Below are 20,849 nucleotides of genomic sequence, written 5' to 3'. Positions count from 1 at the left end.
TTTAAAAAGAAAGACATTTAACCAGTGTATACTTCCAGTCATTTCATATGGTTGTGAAACTTGGTCGCTAACAAAAGCACTGGCAAATAAATTAACAACTCAAAGAAAAATGGAGAGGTTGATGCTAGGCATCACATTAAAAGATAAGAAGCGAAACACCTGGATAATAAGCCAGACTCGCATCACTGACATCATTCTTCACCATAAGTGACTAAAATGGAAATGGGCCGGATGTCTATCCAGAAGTGAAGATGAGCGATGGACCACCATGCTAATGAACTGGATTCAAAAAGAAGGGAAACGAGGCCGAGGTGTGATGAATTGTCAAATTCATCACACCTCGGTGATGAAAAAACATCCTAAAAGAAGGTGGAGGGATGAATTGTCAAATTTTGTTGGGGAAAATTGGTCAACCGTTGCCAAGAACAGAGAAAGGTGGTAAGAACTGGAGGAGGCCTTCATCCAGCAGTGGACAGAAAATGGCTGTAAAAAGGAAGAAGTTACACACTACTCTCACATTGTGTTACCATTAAAATAGTAGATATGTATGGCTCTGACATATTAATAGAAATATTATTGCCCTTGAGAGACAAAATGAAAACACACCATTATCTTCTTGAGAATGTTACAGTTAATGAGTATGTGAATTCCAAGACACCATAATTCTGTATACTACTATAATAGTACAGCCAACTTAGAATACTAATTGTCAGCCTAGTTGGTCAAGGACATTTCTACTTTCCAGTTGATAGGTTGTGGGTTCTAATCTCACTATAGGCCTGGGTGATTGTGAATATATTTAGGCCAGAAATGATTTTCGTCATTTAACTTTATGCTTCTACACTGCTTATTGAGGAAGTAGCTTAAAATAAAACTTCCATGTTTGGTTATTAGAGCAGGAATTTTCAGAGTATTTAACTCTTATCCTAGCCATGGTACTAAAGTACTGGTATACAACCTTTTTTTGGGGTGGGAATCACATAAAAAAACAAAGATTTAAAGAGTTAATTATATGGTCATTGATTAACTTTAGGAATATTTGGAGAGGAGTGAAAGGACATTCCTTGCTGAGTAAAAGCTTTGATTATGCATTAGCCTCACATTAGTCCGCTGATATTATAGATGCGATCATACGTTGAAAAAGGCATAATTAATTCCAGCTGTTTGATGACATGATATGATGATATTGAAAATGGGTAATATAAATTGTGCATGAATTCTGTCAGCAGTTTGCAAGAAATGAAAACTGGCACTTAATTCTCTGACATGAATATTAAACAACATTACTATTGTACTGGCACCTCCATGGACTCCAAAGACTCATCATGGAAGACTAAAACTATCCACATAATCTATTACATCTCTCTCTCTCTCAACCCATTAACAGACAAAGCACTGACTCTAGCAACCCATTCCTCATTTACAACTCTCCAAGCAAAAGATCTAGTCCTCGCATCCCCCACTAACCACACCTTTATTGAACTTCCAGGGATGACCTCTTGTTCTGGCCCCTCTAGCAAAGTGCTGAAACATTTCCCTTGCATCAATGCTATAAAACTCTTTAAGTAATTTAAATGTTTCTATCATATCCCTCTTTTTCTCCCATCAACCAACTTCTGCAATTCACACACCCTCAATCTCTCCTCATAGGGAACATTCCACAGTCCACTCACCATCTTGGTCACTAACATCTGAATCTTCTCCACTGCTTCCTCATCCTCAAACAAACCCAGTAGAAAACCTGAGCACAGTAATCCACATCTAAACTTTGCCTATCATTACCCCTAAATCCCTAGCTTCATTTGGGTTTGTGGCATAGATTGCAATCTGTTTATCCCAAGTTGCATAACTTTACATTTCTCTATTTATGATGTTATACTTCTAAATAAATCTGCTACAAGTCTGCAAGATTCTCTGACTAAATTGAATAGCTGTTGTAATAGATATGGTATGCAATAAAAAGGTCAGCAATAAAAAGACAAAGACAATGAAAATAGGCAGAATCATTGAAAATGTCAACTGTGTTGTGAATGGAGAACCTGTGGAACAAGTAAAACATTTCAGCTACTTAGGCACGATTTTTACTGAAGATGGTAAATTAAATATGGAAATAGACAACAGAATCAGCAAAGCTGGTATGGTGGGAAGTCAATTGAATAAATTCATATGGAATAAGAGAGAAATTAGTCGGAACACTAAATTAGCCGGAACACTAAAGACAGTGTTCAAACCAGTTTTAACTTATGGATCTGAGAGCTGGGTCAGAAGTAAAACACTTGACCAAAGACTAGAGACCGCAGATATGAGAGGCATGAACAGATGGCATCAATGGCAATATCATATTAAAAATGAGGATATTAGGAAAGACCTTGACATTGTCTGCATCCAGGAATGCGTCAGCAGAACTAATCTCAGGTGGTATGGTCATTTAAACAGAATTGGCGAGGAAAGATTAGCAAAACAAGTGTTCTCTGCCAGGTTGGCAGGAAAACGACCCAGAGGAAGACCAAGATATAGGTGGATTGATATGGTACAAAGTGCCTTAGACGATAGAAATATAAGATCTGATAATGTTGGAGTCTTGACAAGTAACAGACTGATTTGGAGGAAAATTGTAGATAGGAAGTTAGTAATGATATAATTTTTTCATGTAGTACTATCATATCCTGTACACCCCTTGTGGGTACATGGCAGGAATTTGATGATGATGATGATGATGATATATTAAACTAATACCCATATTCCTTACTCATACTGACAGCCTATTTAAATCATCCTACAAGCTCTTCACATCCCCTTGATTAACTGTTATTACTCTACCTAATTTTGCATCGTCAGCAAACAGCTGAATATTTCCTTTCAGGTTATTTCTTATATCAGTAGTGATCCTAGCACAGAACCTTGCAGCACACCACTAGTCACCTGCTTTCGCTTGGATTCTGCTCCTCCATATACCACTTTTTATATCTGTCTGGCAGCCACCCTATTATCCACATAGCCAGTGTTATATCTATCCCTATTTGTTATAATTCGCATAACAGTGTTCCATGTGGCATTTTGTCAACTGCCTTTGCAAAATCCAATCCCTTTGAACTCTACAAGAGCTGAGACTTGTGGGTGGGAATCGCATAAAAAAACAAAGATTTTTTGGTGGCCGTACAATAGTAATGTTGTTTGATATCTGTGTCAGAGAATTAAGTGCCAGTTTTTATTTCTTGCAAACTGCTGACAGAATTCAAGCACAAAGAGCTTAGTCAGATGCATTGCCAGTTTTCCCTTGCACATGCTCAGAAAATCTGAGCTGATATCCCATCTAATCCCACAGACATATTTATTGAGATTCTGCAATATCCTTAGAAACTCCAATTCATCCAACTCTGTTTCCACATTTGTCATAGCATTCACCTCACTTGGATGATAAAACCTTGCATAGTGGTCACTGAGTAACCCAACTACTTCATCTGTTTCTGTCATCTCGTCACCATCAGTATTCATTACGGTTAATCTTTCATAGTCATTCTTCCTCTTCCTTGCCACATAACAAAAGAAATATCCTCTGGCCTATTTAGCTAGATTCTTCTCATAATTTGATTTTGCCTTCCCTACCATACTGGTCACCTTTCTTGCCTGAGCATTGTACTGTTTGAGTTTGCTTGTCAACTTTTTCCTTACATACTCTCCACGGCATTTTCTTCTTCTGCAGCTCATTCTTAATGATGTTACTCATCCATCTAACTCCTACCTGATTAACACGTTCATTGCCAATCGCGCGATATCGCGTGATGCGAGTTCTCACCAAACGGCCGATCATGCGTTATCGCGTGGACGTCGCTATCGAGTAAAAAAAAATTTGGCCACCACACGAAATTCCAATTTTCAGCTTGGCAATGAACGTGTTTACCCTCCTTACCTTAGGTATATAATTTAATATTGCTTCCTCTAGATGCTCTTTAACTGTGTCCCATGCATATTAGCATCCTTCCCTTGCAGTATTTTATGCCATGACACGGATTCAAGCTTCCTCCTAAGCTTATCATGTTGATCAGTCTTGTAGTTCCACGTATATCCCTTCCTGACAGAATATTCCTCATGTTTTACAGTCTACCAAATCAAGATGACCTCAGGTTACTTTTGCTAATTGGAGGTAATGTGGCCACCTTGATTATGGATAGCTCTTCTGATACTATAACAAGATCCAACACTCTCATGCCTTGAGTCCCCCTCCATTACATTCTGCTCCAATAATTATCTCTCAGTGAGTGTATGGATTCCATCTCTTTCTTGTCATGTGATCTTTCTTCCTTCCAGTCTGTTATCTCCATCGTTGAAGTCTTCCATAATAATCATTTGACCTGTACTAATTTGCCAATAATGCAAATCTTCCAGGTCATCCCTGGAACTTCCAGGATTATAGTAACAACCAACAGATATTTTTGTCTTACTGGCATTGATCTCACACCAGACTACTACTAATGAACAACCCTCCTGCTTGTCTTCTATGCTTTTTTGACTGTTGTTCATATGCTATCATCAGAAGTACCCCTCCTCCTGTCCTATTTTCTTTATGTATGGAGTGGGTCTCATTGCAGGAGACCCACTCCATCCATTAACACAATACCTATCATGCATCTTAAACCTGTTCACTGTTGGGTGCTCACAATGACCTTTGGTAATCCATTCCACTCATTTACCACCCTCCAAGTAAAGAGCCTAGTCTGCACATCCTTACTAACCACGCTCTTATACAAGTTCCAAGTGTGTCCAAGTGTGTGTGTTTTCTTCCTACTCCCCATGTATTGAAAAATTTTTTCTGTGTCAGGCTTATAGAATCCCTTCCCCTCTTCTCCACCTGTCAGCTAAACTCTGCAATATTATCAATCTATCCTCGTAGGGAACATTCCATAGACCTGTCATGCGCTTGGTCACTCTCCTCTCTACCTCCCATCAATCCCCAAGAAATGCAGGTGGCCAAATCTGTGCACAGTAGTTGACATGTATCCAAATCATAGCCTTATAAAGAGGGTTAATTGTCAGTGTATTCTTTAGCATCCAAGTAATCCTCTGAGCTATTTTGTCAACTCTTGTAATATGTCCTCTGAATTTCAGATCTCTATCTACCACATCCCCAAATCCCGCCATTTCTTGTACTCTAGTACTAACAGTGTGATGTGAAGTATGTAATCTTTTCATCCTGCAGTGCATTAGCTTACATGTTACAACACTGAATTGACAACCATTGTCCTTTGCTCACACTACCAATTTATTTAAATCATCCTGTAAGATATCTACATCACTTTTATCAACTGTTGCCCTCTCTCTAGTTTTGCATCATCAGCAAACAACTGAATCTTGAAATCTTCTTCTATATCATTAATGTATAAAATAGTAGTCCTAGTACTCCACTAGTCACCTTCATTTGCCTTGATTTCACTCTGGCATACAACCCTCTGATGTCTATCAGCCATCTCATGTCCATTCCCATGTACTCCAATAATAGTTTTTCATACAGTATTTTGTCAAATGCCTTTGCAAAGTTCAGCAGTATCATGGTGTAGCAGTTTCCTTTATCCAATTCTGTTGTCACCTTACAAAATGTGAATAAAGTATCGATGCAGGTATCATATTCCTATCCACTCATTGCTGAATTTTACTTTGAACCAACTTTTCCAGCCCAGACTCAGTGAGTCTGGGTAGTAAACAACTAAATCTTGATATCTTCCTATATATCATTAATATGCAGCAGTGAGGCTTTAACATATAGATATTTTTTAATATACTGAGTACCTCCAGTCTCTGTCACTTCAGTAACTGCAAAGTCACCACCTGGATGATATACCCTTACAAAGTGATCACTTAGTAACTGAACTGTTTCTTCTGCCTTCTGTCACTTTCCTGCCATCAGCACTGAATAACATTGTCTTTTCATAATCGTTATTTCTCTTACTTGCTGCATAATGAACAAACTGTTTTGGATTTACTATGGCCTGCCTAGCTAATTTTCTATTGTAATTAACCTTCCTTACTATACTAGTTACACTTTTTTTTTGCTTGTGCTTTATACCGCTTGCGGCATTCTGAACCTTGTTGTTTATATTCCTTCCACAATGCTTTTTTTTTATTTTTTTAATACAGCTTCTGCTTTATATTGCTAGTCATCCACTTAATCTCTACTTGGTTTATCCTCCTGACCCCAGGTGTCCAGGTGTGCCCTTTGATACTGCCTTGCTCAAACAGTCCTTGATCATTTTACATACACCAATGACATTTATTCCATATAGTTTCTTATGCTATGGCACTGCTCCAAGTTGCCTCCTTAGTCATAATTACCAGCTTTTAAGTTCCCCATAAACTCTTCTTTGGAATTTCCAAATGTTGAGCAACCTCCAAGGACAAGACTGCATGGTCACTTTCCCTGATCAGAGGTAGAGATGTTACTGCAGTATCAAACCCATGGTCCCTTGCATTACGTGCTGTTTTAGGTAATTATCCCATACTAACTGGTAAAATTCCATTTTGCTATGTACCATTTCATGGGTACATGGGAAGCATGTTAATGCCTCCCATGATAATTGCTTGGTCTGTACTCATTATGTTAATCTGCTGATGCATGTCATCCACATCTTCATCCTCTTCTGGATCCCCAGGTCTATAGTATCAGCCAAGAATATATTTTGCCTATAGGCCTCTATCTTACACCAGACAGCCTCAAATGGACCATTTTCATCAGATCTACGATCTATTTTTGTTGGTTGAAGTTCTTCAGCTATCATTAATTATACCCCTTCTCCTGTCTTATCTTCTCTAAAAATACAGTATCCATTACATTCTATCCCTGTAACTGCATCATTCTCTGACAACCAGATTTCTCTAATGCCAAAAATAATTAGCCAAATTAAGTTGACCAACGTAAACAACGCCACTGCTTTATTTCTGATACTTTGAGCATTCGTGTACATGCATTTTAATATACCGTTGGACCCACAGTTACCCTTGCATAATGTCATTACCTGCTCATTTAGATTCAAAACCTGGGAAACCACTTGTGGCATGCTGAACCTCGTTGTTTATATAACCTCCAAAATAGCAAAATTAAAGCAGATCATCAGAGAAATGATGCGGAAATTACAAAATGTCGAGAGGCATTTAAATGAGCATAGGGAGAAAATGAAAATTAAGCAGCAAAATAAGAAACAACAAAGCATGGAAACGGGAAACCAGGTAAGTGACATTGTTAGTAAAAAGAAAGAAGTTATTTGGTATGGTGACTAATAAAACATGCTATTGATGAGCGACTTATAACTTCGAGTTTTCCTGGAGTGAAAATTAAGAATATAAAGGAAGTAATTCGAAAACAGAAAAGAAAAGTAAACGAGATCGTAATTGTAGTAGGTACTAACGACTTAACAAGTGATAAATTCAGTATGAGAGAGGACATGAAAGAGTTGTTGAAAGAAGCGAGAGTGAAGAGTGAGAAAGTGAAAATCATCAGTATTTTACTTCAATATGATTAAAATGAATTAAGAAGAAGAGCTATGATGTCAAACGATTCAATGCATAGGCTGTATAGAAGGAATGTATAATGGATGCTTGTTTCTGGATGTGTGGAGTGAGTTTGAGGGAAGATTGGATTTATATAAGAGGGACAGCCTACACCTGAATGTGTTTCATATGAGGAGTCTAGAAAAACTAATAACTAGTATGAGACCTAACACAGAGAATCGGGGAAAACTAAATTATAAAGGGAGGAATGGTGAGAATGTGAGTGTAAGAGCGACAATGTTATATAACTGCTAATGATGGGAATGGGCTTTGTCGTGGAAATGTTGACGAGGAGAGAACGATTTTGACTTTGTGTTTGTCTGATTCAGACCCATCAAACGTGTGCAAAGATGTCTACATGTATAAGGCACTAGAGAAGAATAGAAATCTGCAAGTTGTCCAAATGTGTCATGCAGACTGCAGACGTCTATAAGTATACAAAAGAACATGCAGGTAGATTATTATGTCTGTACACGAATGTAGGGGTATCAGAAACAAAAGGATAGAGTTTATTGCCTTAGTCAATATGTTGGGACCTCAGATTGTAGGTATTAGTGAGACCTGGCTATCAGAATCATAGGAGGGTGGTCTGAAAAGTTCTCGGCCCAACAATGAAAAACGAATTTATAATTTCAAAATAATTTTTTATTTTCAACATAATCTCCCTTAAGACATACATTTATTCCGGTGATGATCCAGTACCATTATCCTGTTCCAGTAGTGGTTCTCAATAAGATCTGCAAAATACCTTTCTACAGCTGCACTTACCTCTTGATTAGAAGAAAAATGCTGACCAGTGAGGAAGAGATAGAAATCAGAGGGAGCCAAATCTGCAGAATAAGGTGCATGTTCCAACAATTCATTGTGCAGATCTCTTAATTTTCCCATTGGCAAAGCACATTGGTGGGCAGCTTCTTTGTCCTGATGAAAGAAGATTTTGTTCTTCTGCAAACTGGGTTTTTCTCACAAATGTTTTCATATAGCCTGGTTAAAAGATTGGAATAATATTCCATGGTTATTGTTTTACCCTTTTCAAGATAATTAATAAACAAAATACCTTTAGCATCCCAAAACACTGATGCGAAGACCTTTCCTACTGATGGAACTGACTTTGTCTTCTTTCATGTTGAACAACCAGCTTCTGTCCACTGTTTTGACTGCTGTTTGGATTCTGGTGTGTAATGTCTCATCCATAGTAATAAATCGACGCACAATCAGTTTTGTTCTTATTAAAATGCTCCGAGCATGTTATGAGATTTTCATGCGAGTGCGTTTTTGATCTGCTGTGAGCAAGCTCAGCACCCATCTTGCACAAAGCTTTTTCATTTGCAATTCTTCATGCAAAATTTATCCTACACGTTCTTTTGAAATGCCTATAGTCTCAGCAATTTCACACACCTTGACTCGCTGGTCATCCAATACCATGTTGGTCAATTGGTAGAGCCTGTGCTACTAATGGCTCAGTTAAGTAAGTTTGAGCACGGTTAGTAGTTGGAAGGGGACCAATCATTCGATGCTGTTGGCACACTCTCCCTCGATGAGTCTTTGGACTCCCTGGAGGTGTCTAATAATAATAATAATAATATTGTGCACGTGATCAATGATTTCTGGTGTTGTTACACTTTTTGGATGTCCTTCACGTGGATCATCTTTGTAAAAGAGGAATCCCATTTCTTAATTGTCGAAAACAAAGGAGTGCTCATAAATATTTATGAACTTCGAATGAATTCTTTTGGCGTTAAACCCTCTTTTACAAAGAATTATATAACCGCACGATGCTCAATTTTATCCATTTCAAGGGATATAGACAACACCTTGGATTCCAGCAGCTGTATAAAAAAAAAAAAAATTATTTGATAGAATGACTTGCAATTTCACATCGATGCTTATGACAGATGTACCAACTTAGAAAAAAAATCTTGCCGATAGTGTTGCCATTTATGGTCGACTCCTAGAACTTTTCAGACCACCCTCGTACTAACTTGTATCGAGTGTAAAGGGTACACTATTTTTAGGAAGGATAGGAGAGGAGGGGGGGGGGCGTGATACTAATGTTATCGGATGACTTGAATCCAGTTAGAGTTGTGAACTATGATTGTAGTACTACTAACAGCATTTCATGGCAGTGAGTTTGAAACCATCTTGCGTGAGATGGAATCTAACAAGATCAATTGCATGGTGGGATATTAGATACCTGGTAGATCGTTTGCTAGTGATGAAGAAATGCATCATCAAATAGACAATATGAGTGCGAAAAGAGTAATCATAATGGAAGAACTTTAATTATCCAAATATTGATTAGGTAGTAGTAGAATCTCACGAGAAGAATGAAAAAGCATTTATTGAGCTGGTGCATTGTCCTGCACCAGGACAACTTCCTCAAGCAGCATGTCACAGAAGAAACTTGAGATCAGAGAGCGTTAGATTTCATTATAGTGCCAGAGAGCGTTTTAGTTAAAGATGTAACTATTCTGCCCCCAATTGGTGACAGTGATCATGTGGTACTCACTTGGGAAGTGACTAAGTTTATGAATGTTCCATTCAGAAAAGGTTACATACTGAACTACAAAGCAGGAAATTATGACCAACTGAGGAGTATACTAAGTTCAGTGGAATGGGATTGGTTGATGGATGGGAAGAATATTGACAGTGCATGGAAAGCATTTAAACAATACTTAAATGATGCAAAATCAGAGTGTTTCCTGAGAGTTCAAAGAAAAAATATGGTAGGAGTCAAATGGATGTGTAATCTTATTAAGCAAGATATTCATAAGAAAAGGACTATGTGGAATGAATAAGGATGATCTGCATTATGAAAATTATAAGCAGCTGGCTAGAATAGTCACAATTATTGTACAGAAAACAGAGTTTGAGTATGAAAAGTATGAGTATGTGCTAAAGACAACCCACAAAAATTCTATCGATATGCTGCAAGTAAAAGAAAGAATATGAAATGAATGAATGAATGAATATGAAAGAATAACTCTTCTAAATGCAGATTGTCTGAGGGTTACAGATGCAGAAGAGGTTGTTCAACTAATGAGTGCCCATTTTGTTAAAAGCTATCAACCTGGTGTACATGACATTGAGCTCTCTGCTACCTCTTCACTGGATGAAGAAACTCAGGTGTACGAGGACGAGGTATTAGAGCTGTTTCACAAACTGAATAAGAATTCAGCAATAGGAACTGATGGGATATTAGCATGTGTGCTAAAAGAGTGTTCAGCTGAACTGGCTATTCCTTTGTCCAGGCTGTTTAATATGAGGCTCAGAACATGGAAGATTCCGCAGAAATGCAAAGAATGTATGGTAATCCGTTTGCACATGGGTAGTGCAAAGACCAGTGTATCCAACTGTCGAGCAATTAATATCTCAGGAGTGGTGGTGGAGATTTTGGAAAAATTGGTTTGGGCTTGCATTCAGAAATGGGTTTACTAAGGAAAGGTCATGTTTTAGCAACTTATTGTATGCAACTTATAGCATGGTAGGCTGTTGCATAAATTGGAGAATATGGGTTTGGATTATAGAATATTAGCATGGATAAGAGGATGGCTGACTGATAGATATCAAAAAATGGTATATGGGAGATGTAAGTCTGCAAGATTTAAGGTAACTAGTGCTGTATACACCACTATACCACAAGGATCAGTGCTTAGTCCACTGTTATTCAATCTATACATTAATGATATTGGGAAGGATTTGACAAGCAACATACAGCTATTTGCTGATGATTCAAAGATAGGTAGGGTAATCAAAAGTACTTGCAGAATGATATGAATAGGCTAGAATTGTGGGTATGGGAAAATGGATGTCCGTTCATTGTCAGTAAATGTCAAGTTATTCACTTCGGCATGATTAGCTATCCAATGTCGTATTATATTGGTGGGATTATGCTTGAAGAAACTGATGAGGCTAGAGATCTTGGAGTGTTAGTAGATCGGAAGTTGAAATTCAGGAGGCATGTTACAAAGATTGCAAATACAACTCAAAAGATAATTGCAGTGCTGAAACGAATGTTCTCATGTGAAGATAAAGATGTCATTTTACCTCTTTAAAAAGCCTTAATAAGACCTGTGCACAATGCCAGACCTGCGCACAATGCGTCTGGCATTGTGTGCAGGTCTGGTGTCCTGGTTCCATTGTGATATATTGGAGAGAGTGTAAATGGAGAGGGTTAAAAATAATATCAGGATTATGAAATACTGATTATGAAGACAGATTGAGAATTTGTAGACTGCAGACACTAGCAAACAGAAGAGGGGTGATATGATTGAGACTTGCAAACTTCTGAAAGGGGTCATATAGGATTTCAATTGGTGAAATTTTTCAATTTATGGAGGGTGGGGAAAGGACAAGAGAGCATCCTTGGAAGCTGAGAATAAATGCTGCTAAGAAGAGGTGGTGGTTAGATTTTTCTCTCATAGGGTGGTGCATGATTGGAATGGATTGCCATTGGATGTTGTGAGTGCAAGCAGTGTGAATGAATTCAAGAATTAGTATGATAGCTGGTGCATATAGTATGTGACCTCCTTGGAGGTCTGTTAATAATAATAATAAACTGTACCCAGCTCTTTACAATTCATTCCTGCAGTCGTACTTATGCAAGCAGTGGCTATTTCTTCCACTTGCTTGATTTCTTCTCCACCCTAATATATCTAGTTTCAATGGTTTTTCACTTCCAAACTCTTACTGGACAACATTTTCTCCATCCACCTTTATTAAATTCTTCACATTCTTCCCTGTAACTGCATCATCTACTGTTAGCCATGTCTCACTAATGCCAATAACGTTTGACAGGGGTTGCACTAACCAATGTATTAACTCCTGCGTCTTGTTCATGATGCGTCTGGCATTAGTATATAGAAACTGCAGCATTCCTTTAGGGTCCTAATCATCCTTCCTGATTTAACTACTCTGTTCAGTATTTTTGCTTGACAGACTAGATTCTGCAATTGGTCATTCTCATACTGACTTGCCTCATGGGTGCATTCACACGCACACTCAATTGCTTCCACCCTAATTTCTTAAGTTTTCCTGAATTTGTGCATCTGCATGCTCGGTGAACGTAGCTCTCTCTAGACATCTAACACCAAAACCATTTAGAAGCAGTCTTCCAGCATTATACAAATTCTTCTTTCCATTAAATACAGACCACAAATCCTACATCATTCTTTCTGCACAACCCATGTTTTGATTCATTTGCTATCAATGCCCTCCTTCTCAATTTGCCTCTACTATAGTGTGGCAGGAGATTTACACTCTTAACCTTCTCACTCTTCATTTTTGCTTCATCTAACAACTCCTTTACATCTTCCCTCATAGAATACTTCTCAGCCCTCAGATCATTAGTGCCAACCAAGACAATTAATTCTTTTGGCTTACCTTTATGTATCTGGATGGTATGACTATTATCATTGATTTTTGTGCCAGGGAAACATGATTTTGTTACACTGTCATTAAGTACTCTCCCGATCATTGAGTTCTTTTACATGGTTTTCTCCTTAACTTATTTTATTGATTTGTTTGCATGATCTCGATTATTACTTCGGACTACCTGCTTCTTTCTTTTCTCATACCTGCTAATCTCTTGCCACTTTTCAGTTTTTTGCACTTTGTTTTCTGAGAGATAACATTCAAGAATGCTGTTTCCTTATTTCGTTCTCCTGTATTTCCACTGCAGCACTTTCAGTGTTAAATCTAATATTTACTATCCTGCTATTGATACTTACCACTCTACTAACATTTGCTTTGTTCTCGTCATCTAACTGGCACTCACCTCTGAAACATTAATACATACTTGCTCTACAGTTTCAATTTCCTTCCATATACATCCTCTAATTTTTGCAATGAATATATCTCGCACACACTGCTGCATAAAATCATGCAAATTGAAATCACCAGATAATGTGGTCTTTGCCAGCATTAAACACTATTTAGTATTTAAATTAAACTTCTATCCTTTGCCCACACTGTCAGTCTGTTTATATCATCCCCATTGTCATTGATATAGAACAGCAGTGGCTGTAGTACAGAATCTTGTGGCTAAAAAAACAAAAACAAAGATTAAACCTGAATGAGAATAATGTACTGAAGATCTCAAGTTTGTTCTGCTTAATATATATTCTTTTTTTCCGTTGCTCTGTAAATAACTTCATTCACCAAAGTAACTACTCGACTCCCATAATTCATACCCAATATATTCTGACATTAAAAAAAAAAAAAAGTAAAGTAAACAATTATCCTCTCTTTAAAAAAAAAAAAAAAAAAGAAAAGAAAGAAACTGCAGTACTATAGCATTGATGCCATTATAACTTTAAATTAGGACTCAGAAATTCACCAGAATTGCCATGTTTTTTTTAGCTTGCAACAGAGGATTAAGACCCCCCCCCCCCCCCACATCACATATACCATGTCTTTAAGTGGGAGATGAATTTCATTAAATAGGAGGAGGCTTGAAAGAAGTTTGATTTTTGGTCTCTGTCTCTAGAGTTGTGTTTCTTGGTTATCTGATATTGTGCTGTAGAGGCTAACAGCTTTTTGTGGGTGGGCTTTGTGCAAAATAAATGTCTGTGATTGTCTGTGAAAGTACTAGTGGTGGTAGTCGGCAGTAGATGGCGTTGGTGTTACCTGATGAAGGTTGGTGGAGTAGTGAGACGTAAAGTTGTAGAGTAGATGCCCTCTCTCGATGAGTCTTTGGACTCCCTGGAGGTGTGATGTAATAATAATAATAATAACTGGTTTGATGGACTTTTAATTCAATGATGAAATTCAGAAATCTCAGGTATTATTGAATTTAGGTTAAAAATGAGTCATTTTCATTGTTCACACTAATACAGACTAATACAGTACAGGAACTAAAAACGTAATAAAAAATGCTAGTGATTTGAGATTCATCTTTTGTAATGAATGGCATGGAAGCTGAAAGAAAACAAATAAGAAAACTTTCTGTCTAAAAATTATTGATGTTTTTACTGGATACCTCAAATTTTACAGTTTTTGGTATTTTGTTTTGTTTCTAGTTTTTTGCTGCCAATACTTTTAGTTATACAAATTGCATTATATAAAATAAAATATACGAAACTATGTAAAAATAAAAAGTCCATTTGGAATGTCCTTTTCAGTATCCAATTTAAATCTTCGTAAATACATTATTAATTTTTTAAAAAAAGTGAAATTTATGAACCTGGGAAAACATTATTAAAACTGTAAATCGTATTTCTGCTGGTTGGTTTATTTAGGCTCAAGCTAACCTTTCAGAGTCAAGCCAGAAGTTGGATTTGATACGTCGGTCTTTAGAGCATCGTAGACAAGAGTTACCTGTTGATTCTCCAAAGGTTGAAGTTCTCAAGAGCGAACTAGAGAGTAGCCAGGCTACAAGTCCTATTCTTTATCCATCAACTATTCATCCTTATGGTGTGAAAGAGCCTCTGTTAACATCATACAGTACATCTTTGTCTAAGCCAGCAGCTGTAACTGGCAAGCTGGAAGTGAGGTAGTATTGTTACTTTTGGTTATATAAAAGTTATCAGAACTGTGAAATGGTATATGCATAATGTCTGGCAGAATTACTACCATTAACACGTGTTTTATAAACTGTGATAGAATCAGGAATTTTTCTTCTGCATGGAAACCATGGAGAAGAAACTCAACAAATTTGAATGTGTATAGAGGAAGTAATCCTGCCGAATGCATTGCACATAGTCATAATGGTGCCATTCTCATTGCAGCAGAAATTCCAGTGTTTTTTGATATGGTGGATTTTCAAGTTTTCATTTACAATGCAAAGAAAATTCAGGCTGGTATATGGACAGAAGATACTTGCGTGTCTTTGGTGTTTAAAAGGAAGCATTACCAGTGAATGTGGATTAACTTGATTTAATCCACAAAGCTTTTCAACATTGTTTCTATAAAGCCATTAGTCATGTAAGTTGCGAATTCAAACTAAATATTGTTTATGGTTGGCAACATTTTGTGTAATTTCTATCATACACAATATTTTGCACAAATGACTGCAGATTATAGTATGTGCAATTCATTCAGTTACAGAAGATACAAGCGATGTCCAACACATTTCACGGGACGTGTTGTTGTGGACAAATGATTCTTCTTCTTCAACCATTTGGTTCTGTCCACTGCTGGACCAAGGTCTCCCCCATGATTTTCCAGATCACTCGGTTTTCTGTCTCTCCCATCCATCTCACTCCTGCAATTTGTTCCAGTTCATCCCTCCACCTTCTTCTCGGTCTTCCTCTTTGTCTTGCTCCATCCATTGGTCTCCACTCTGTTTTTCTAGTCCATCTTCCGTCACTGAATATGGCAATACGGCCAGCCCATCTCCACTTAGTCTGTTTAATGTATTTTACAATATCCATGACATCTGTTTGAGATCTTATCCAGGTATTTGTCTTCCTTATTTTTAGCATACTTCTTTCCATGCGATGTTGTGTTGTCCTAAGCTTTTGGTTTAGGGCTTCTGTTAAAGTCCATGTTTCTCCTCTATATGTTAGGACAGGAAGTATGCACTGGTCGAAAGCTTTCCTTTTTAGACTCATAGGGATGTCACTTCTGAATATGTCTCTCATTTTCCCATAAGCCATCCATCCAAGGTGAATTCTTCATTCAATCTCTTTTCTTTGGCACTCCTCAAAGGATAACAATTGGCCCAAATATACATATGAAGTAACTTGTTCTATTTCATGGTTCTCAACTTCGACAGTTCTATGGTTAATATATTTATTCATCATTATTTTTGTTTTTTCTCTATTTATTTTTAATCCAGTTACTCTGGAGGCTTCTTTTGATTATTGCATCTCTATTTTTTTTTTATAAGTTCACCATTTTTTCCTCTTACAGTGCTATTTCCTTTGTCATCATCATCAAATTCCTGCCATGTACCCTCAAGGGGTGTACAGGATGTGATAGTACTACATGAAAAAAAAATTACATCATTACTAACTTCCTATCTACAATTTTCCTCCAAATCAGTCTGTTACTTGTCAACACTCCAACATTATCAGATCTTATATTTCTATCGTCTAAAGCACTTTGTACCGTATCAATCAACCTATATCTTGGTCTTCCTCTGGGTCGTTTTGCTGCCAACCTGGCAGAGAACACTTGTTTTGCTAATCTTTCCTCGCCCATTCTGTTTAAGTGACCATACCACCTGAGATTAGCTCTGCTTACGCATTCCTGGATGCTGACAATGTCAAGTTCTTTCCTAATATCCTCGTTTTTAATATGATATTGCCATTGATGCCATCTGTTCACGCCTCTAATCTTTCTCAGGACTCTCATATCTGCGGTCTCTAGTCTTTGGTCAAGTGTTTTACTTTTGGCCCAGCTCTCAGATCCATAAGTTAAAACTGGTTTGAACACTGTCTTGTATACAGCTAATTTAGTGTTTCGACTAATTTCTCTCTTATTCCATATGAATTTATTCAATTGACTTCCCACCATACCAGCTTTGCTGATTCTGTTGTCTATTTCTATATTTAATTTACCATCTTCAGTAAAAATCGTGCCTAAATTAGCTGAAATGTTTTACTTGTTCCACAGGTTCTCCATTCACAACACAGTTGACATTTTCAATGATTCTGCCTATTTTCATTGTCTTTGTCTTTTTATTGCTGACCTTTTTATTGCATACCATATCTATTACAACAGTTATTCAATTTAGTCAGAGAATCTTGCAGACTTGTAGCGGATTTATTTAGAAGTATAACATCATCCGCATAAAGCAAAGAGCTGACATTAACATCTCCAATTTTGATATCATGTTTAATACCACTTTCCTTCATAATGTGATCCATATAGATAATGAATAACAGAGGGGATAATGTATACATCCTTGTCTCACACCAGATTTAACATTAAACCATCTTCCTGTACTTCCTTCAATTCTAACTGCTGACTTACAACTCAAATAAAGACTAAGTATTGCTTGATATAATGCCCCATTGACACCATATAACTGCAGTGTATTGAATAGCTTCTCTCTTGGCACCTTGTCATATGCCTTTTCCAGATCGACAAAACTTAAATACAGATCTTTGTTATATTCCCATGCTTTCTCGACTATTTGTCGTAAAGTGAAGATCTGATCCTGACAGCCTCTATTTGGCCTGAATCCAGCTTGTTCTTCACCAAGCTTTTCTTCCACAATTCTTCTCAACCGTTTCTCAAGTATACTTGAATAGATCTTGCCAAGAACACTCAGTAGGGAAATACCTCTGTAATTCTCACATGCAGTTTTATTTCCCTTTTTATATATGGGTACTATGAGAGCTCTACTCCAATCATCGGGAATTCGTCCCTCTGTCCAGGCTTTCTGAACTATGCAGTGCAGCCACTGTAAGACTCTCATACCACCATACTTCAGCATTTCTGGTCGAATATCATCTACTCCTGCTGCCTTTCCACATTTTAAGCTTTTGATGGCTTTTTCTACTTCAAGTATGGATATGTATTCCTGATTGCATGCCTGGTCAGTGTTTTTAACCACTGTGCTGTCATCACTGCTTGTTAATGTTCGTCTTAGGACCTTCATATTACTATTGTTTTCTATTGTTTCTTTAATTTTCTTAGTATTATATGGTCTAAGTTCATGTTTCATCCTTTTACGTATAGTTTTACAAATTTCCGCATATTCTATTTTATTGGTGTCATTCAAATCTCTTTTCATATCTCTTCTTTTCTTCATCAGATCTAAGGTTTCATGTCTTTGGTGCCTTTTTTACATCTCCTATTTCTAGTGCACAATTCAAGATAGATTTTGTTAATATTTCATTAGCATCATCGATGGTAGTAGCTGTGTTTAGCTTTTTTTAGTTCATTTTTGAGTGATTCTCTATAACAGCTTTTATTGGGATAGAGGTTTTGTAGATTCACTAAATTGGGTTTTTTTCTTATGCGCTTATTCCGTTCCCATTTTTTGTTGATCCATTCTTTTGCCCTTACTAGTCTGTGGTTACTTCCTGTATTAAATCTATTAAGCACTTCAGTATTATTTATTATATATCTTCTGTTGGAGAGGATGAAGTCTACTTCATTGTAAGTTTGTTCATTTGGGCTTCTCCAAGTCCATTTTCAGTTGATTTTCTTCTTGAAAAAGCTATTCATAATAAAGAGGTTGTTTTCTTCTGCAAATTCAATAAGTCTTTCTCCTCTTTAATTTCTCTGTCAAAATCCAAATTTACCGATGGAGTTCAGATGGTCATCTCTGCTTCCAATCTTGGCATTAAAGTCACCCATTATAATTATGTAGAATTATTTAATGTGGATTCTAATGTTTCATAGAAATCTTCTATCTCTTCATCTGAATGTCCGTAGTTGGGGCATATACTTGTATAATTTTCGGTTGGTATCTTTTATTTATGAAGAGACTTAGTTCAGCCATTCTTGATGTTATTTTATTAACAAACAGGACATTGCCCTTGATTGTTTTAATTATTAGGAATCCTACACCACCAGTTGAGTTTCTGTCACATTCACAGTGATAGAGTAGATGTCCATCTTTTAATCGCACGAGAGTCTCTTCTTTCCTTCTTATCTCTGAAAGGCCCACAATGTCCCATTTTATATGGTCCAATTCCTTCATCAGTTCTTCCAATCTATCATCATCCCGTAGAGAATCTGCAGTTATATGCTCCTACTAATATCCTTCTATCATTGTACACTGTAGGTGGACTCATTGTAGCTAGTGGAGACTGTAGCATATTTTTCAACCGAGACCCTCTGCCTAAGTCCAGGACGCGTCCCTTTTTATGCTGGGCGACAGACGAGCCAGTATGTAATTTTCCTATTTTATTCATCATTTGCATTGTCTTCATGGGGAGGTATTTGGCCTTACAGCACCACGCTGGTCAGACAGGTTGGTGCCTCACAATAGTGCATAAGATGAAATGACACAGCAAAATAGGAAAGATTCACTCCTAGCCCTCGAATACTCTAATAGCATTGGGGTAAGAAGCAAGGAAGGAAAAGGAGGGACCAGTCTACAGATAATATAACAGATGTATATTACACGAAGTAAGGCATGGTCTAGCATCAGGTACCTCGGGTTTGCCATGCCCGTACTCACTAAAGTGAGCCCCTGAGACAAATGATTATGACAGTGCAATTCTTGACTGTTATCTTCTCTAACAAGACTGCTTTTCATATGTTTTATAATGTATATTGAGTAGTTTTCAAATGTAGAAAAGTAAAATCCACTCATAATAGAACAAGAAGAGCTTTACGAGCCCAAATTGAACTTGTGATGTACTCAAATATCAACAAATGTACCAATAACATGCACACGAGCCAGCAAAAATTAGAAGGAACATAGATTTTAATCCAGTATTTTGCATATAGTAACTGAAGCATTTTTCAGTCTTTTGCCTTATTCACTTTTTTTTTGATGGATGAAGTTCATTGTCATTACCAAATTAAATCAATATAGAAAAGTGGACTAGCACAGTTTTACACAAAAAAGAACCATTGCCCTAAAAGGCTCTACTTCAAAAATGCATGTGCTTTGTGTGTAAAAAAAACCTGCTAAATGTTTGGTCCCATGTCAGACAAAAAAAAAACCTACTACCTTTACTGTGTCCAGAGGGGGTGATAAGAATATTTGAAAACTATAAAACTTGTTTGAAAATTCTCATTCTTATTCAGGTATGCTATGTTGTTTGCTTTTGTTATCATTAATCTTAAATGCCTTAGTTACCATACATGAAATATTGGAATAAAATATTTAATTTCTAACCAGTTATGATTTGATAAAACTTAAACATTTAATTGAGAGAATTCTTATAATATTTTCATAGAATGCATCATGCATATTGCTAGTGTGAATTCCATCCTGTTTTACCGTGTATACATGTGTCATAAACATGGGTTGGGAAAAGAGTTCCTCATGAAACTTATGTTGTTCACTTATGATTCTTCTCACTTATTCCTTTCTCTCTCTCTCTCTCAGTTTGTCATTGGAAATATTATGAATGTGATATTCAAGAAGGAAATAAGTAAGTTGAGACTCCGTAAACCAGAAAGGAAAAAAAAAGTATTCCTTGATACAAAGACTGAGTTTTTTAATCATTAACTCTAATAACAGTACATTATTTACTGGCTAGTTTCACTCTGGTTTCACATATTCTAGTGTTGTTTGGAGATGATTATTGGAACTTGGGTATGTTGAGAGATTCAAATGATTTCCAGACATCACTTAAGATGGATCCTTGGTTTATGTTCAGGAAGCCATGTTAGTGATTGATGATCACAGATTTTGATTCTTTATAAAAGGACGCTTCTTTGCATACTTCATCCAT

The 20,849-nt window shown here is 36.9% G+C and overlaps 1 protein-coding gene across 1 annotated transcript in view; it reads left to right on the top strand.

Moving 5' to 3' along the window:
- Pkn (serine/threonine-protein kinase N) overlaps positions 1-20,849 on the top strand; it is a 343,091-nt gene that overhangs the window by 81,587 nt on the left and 240,655 nt on the right. The window contains exon 6 of the mRNA XM_090400359.1: positions 14,778-15,031. Within this exon, the coding sequence (XP_090256485.1) occupies positions 14,778-15,031 (254 nt within the window). The remainder of the gene's footprint in view (positions 1-14,777; positions 15,032-20,849) is intronic.

Source organism: Typopeltis vanoorti, chromosome 1 (genome assembly GCF_054136105.1).
Source record: "Typopeltis vanoorti isolate ZY-2024b chromosome 1, IOZ_Tvanoo_1.0, whole genome shotgun sequence".
In the NCBI taxonomy this organism is placed as follows: Eukaryota; Metazoa; Arthropoda; class Arachnida; order Uropygi; family Thelyphonidae; genus Typopeltis; species Typopeltis vanoorti.
This window is presented reverse-complemented; position numbering and strand designations above follow the sequence as displayed.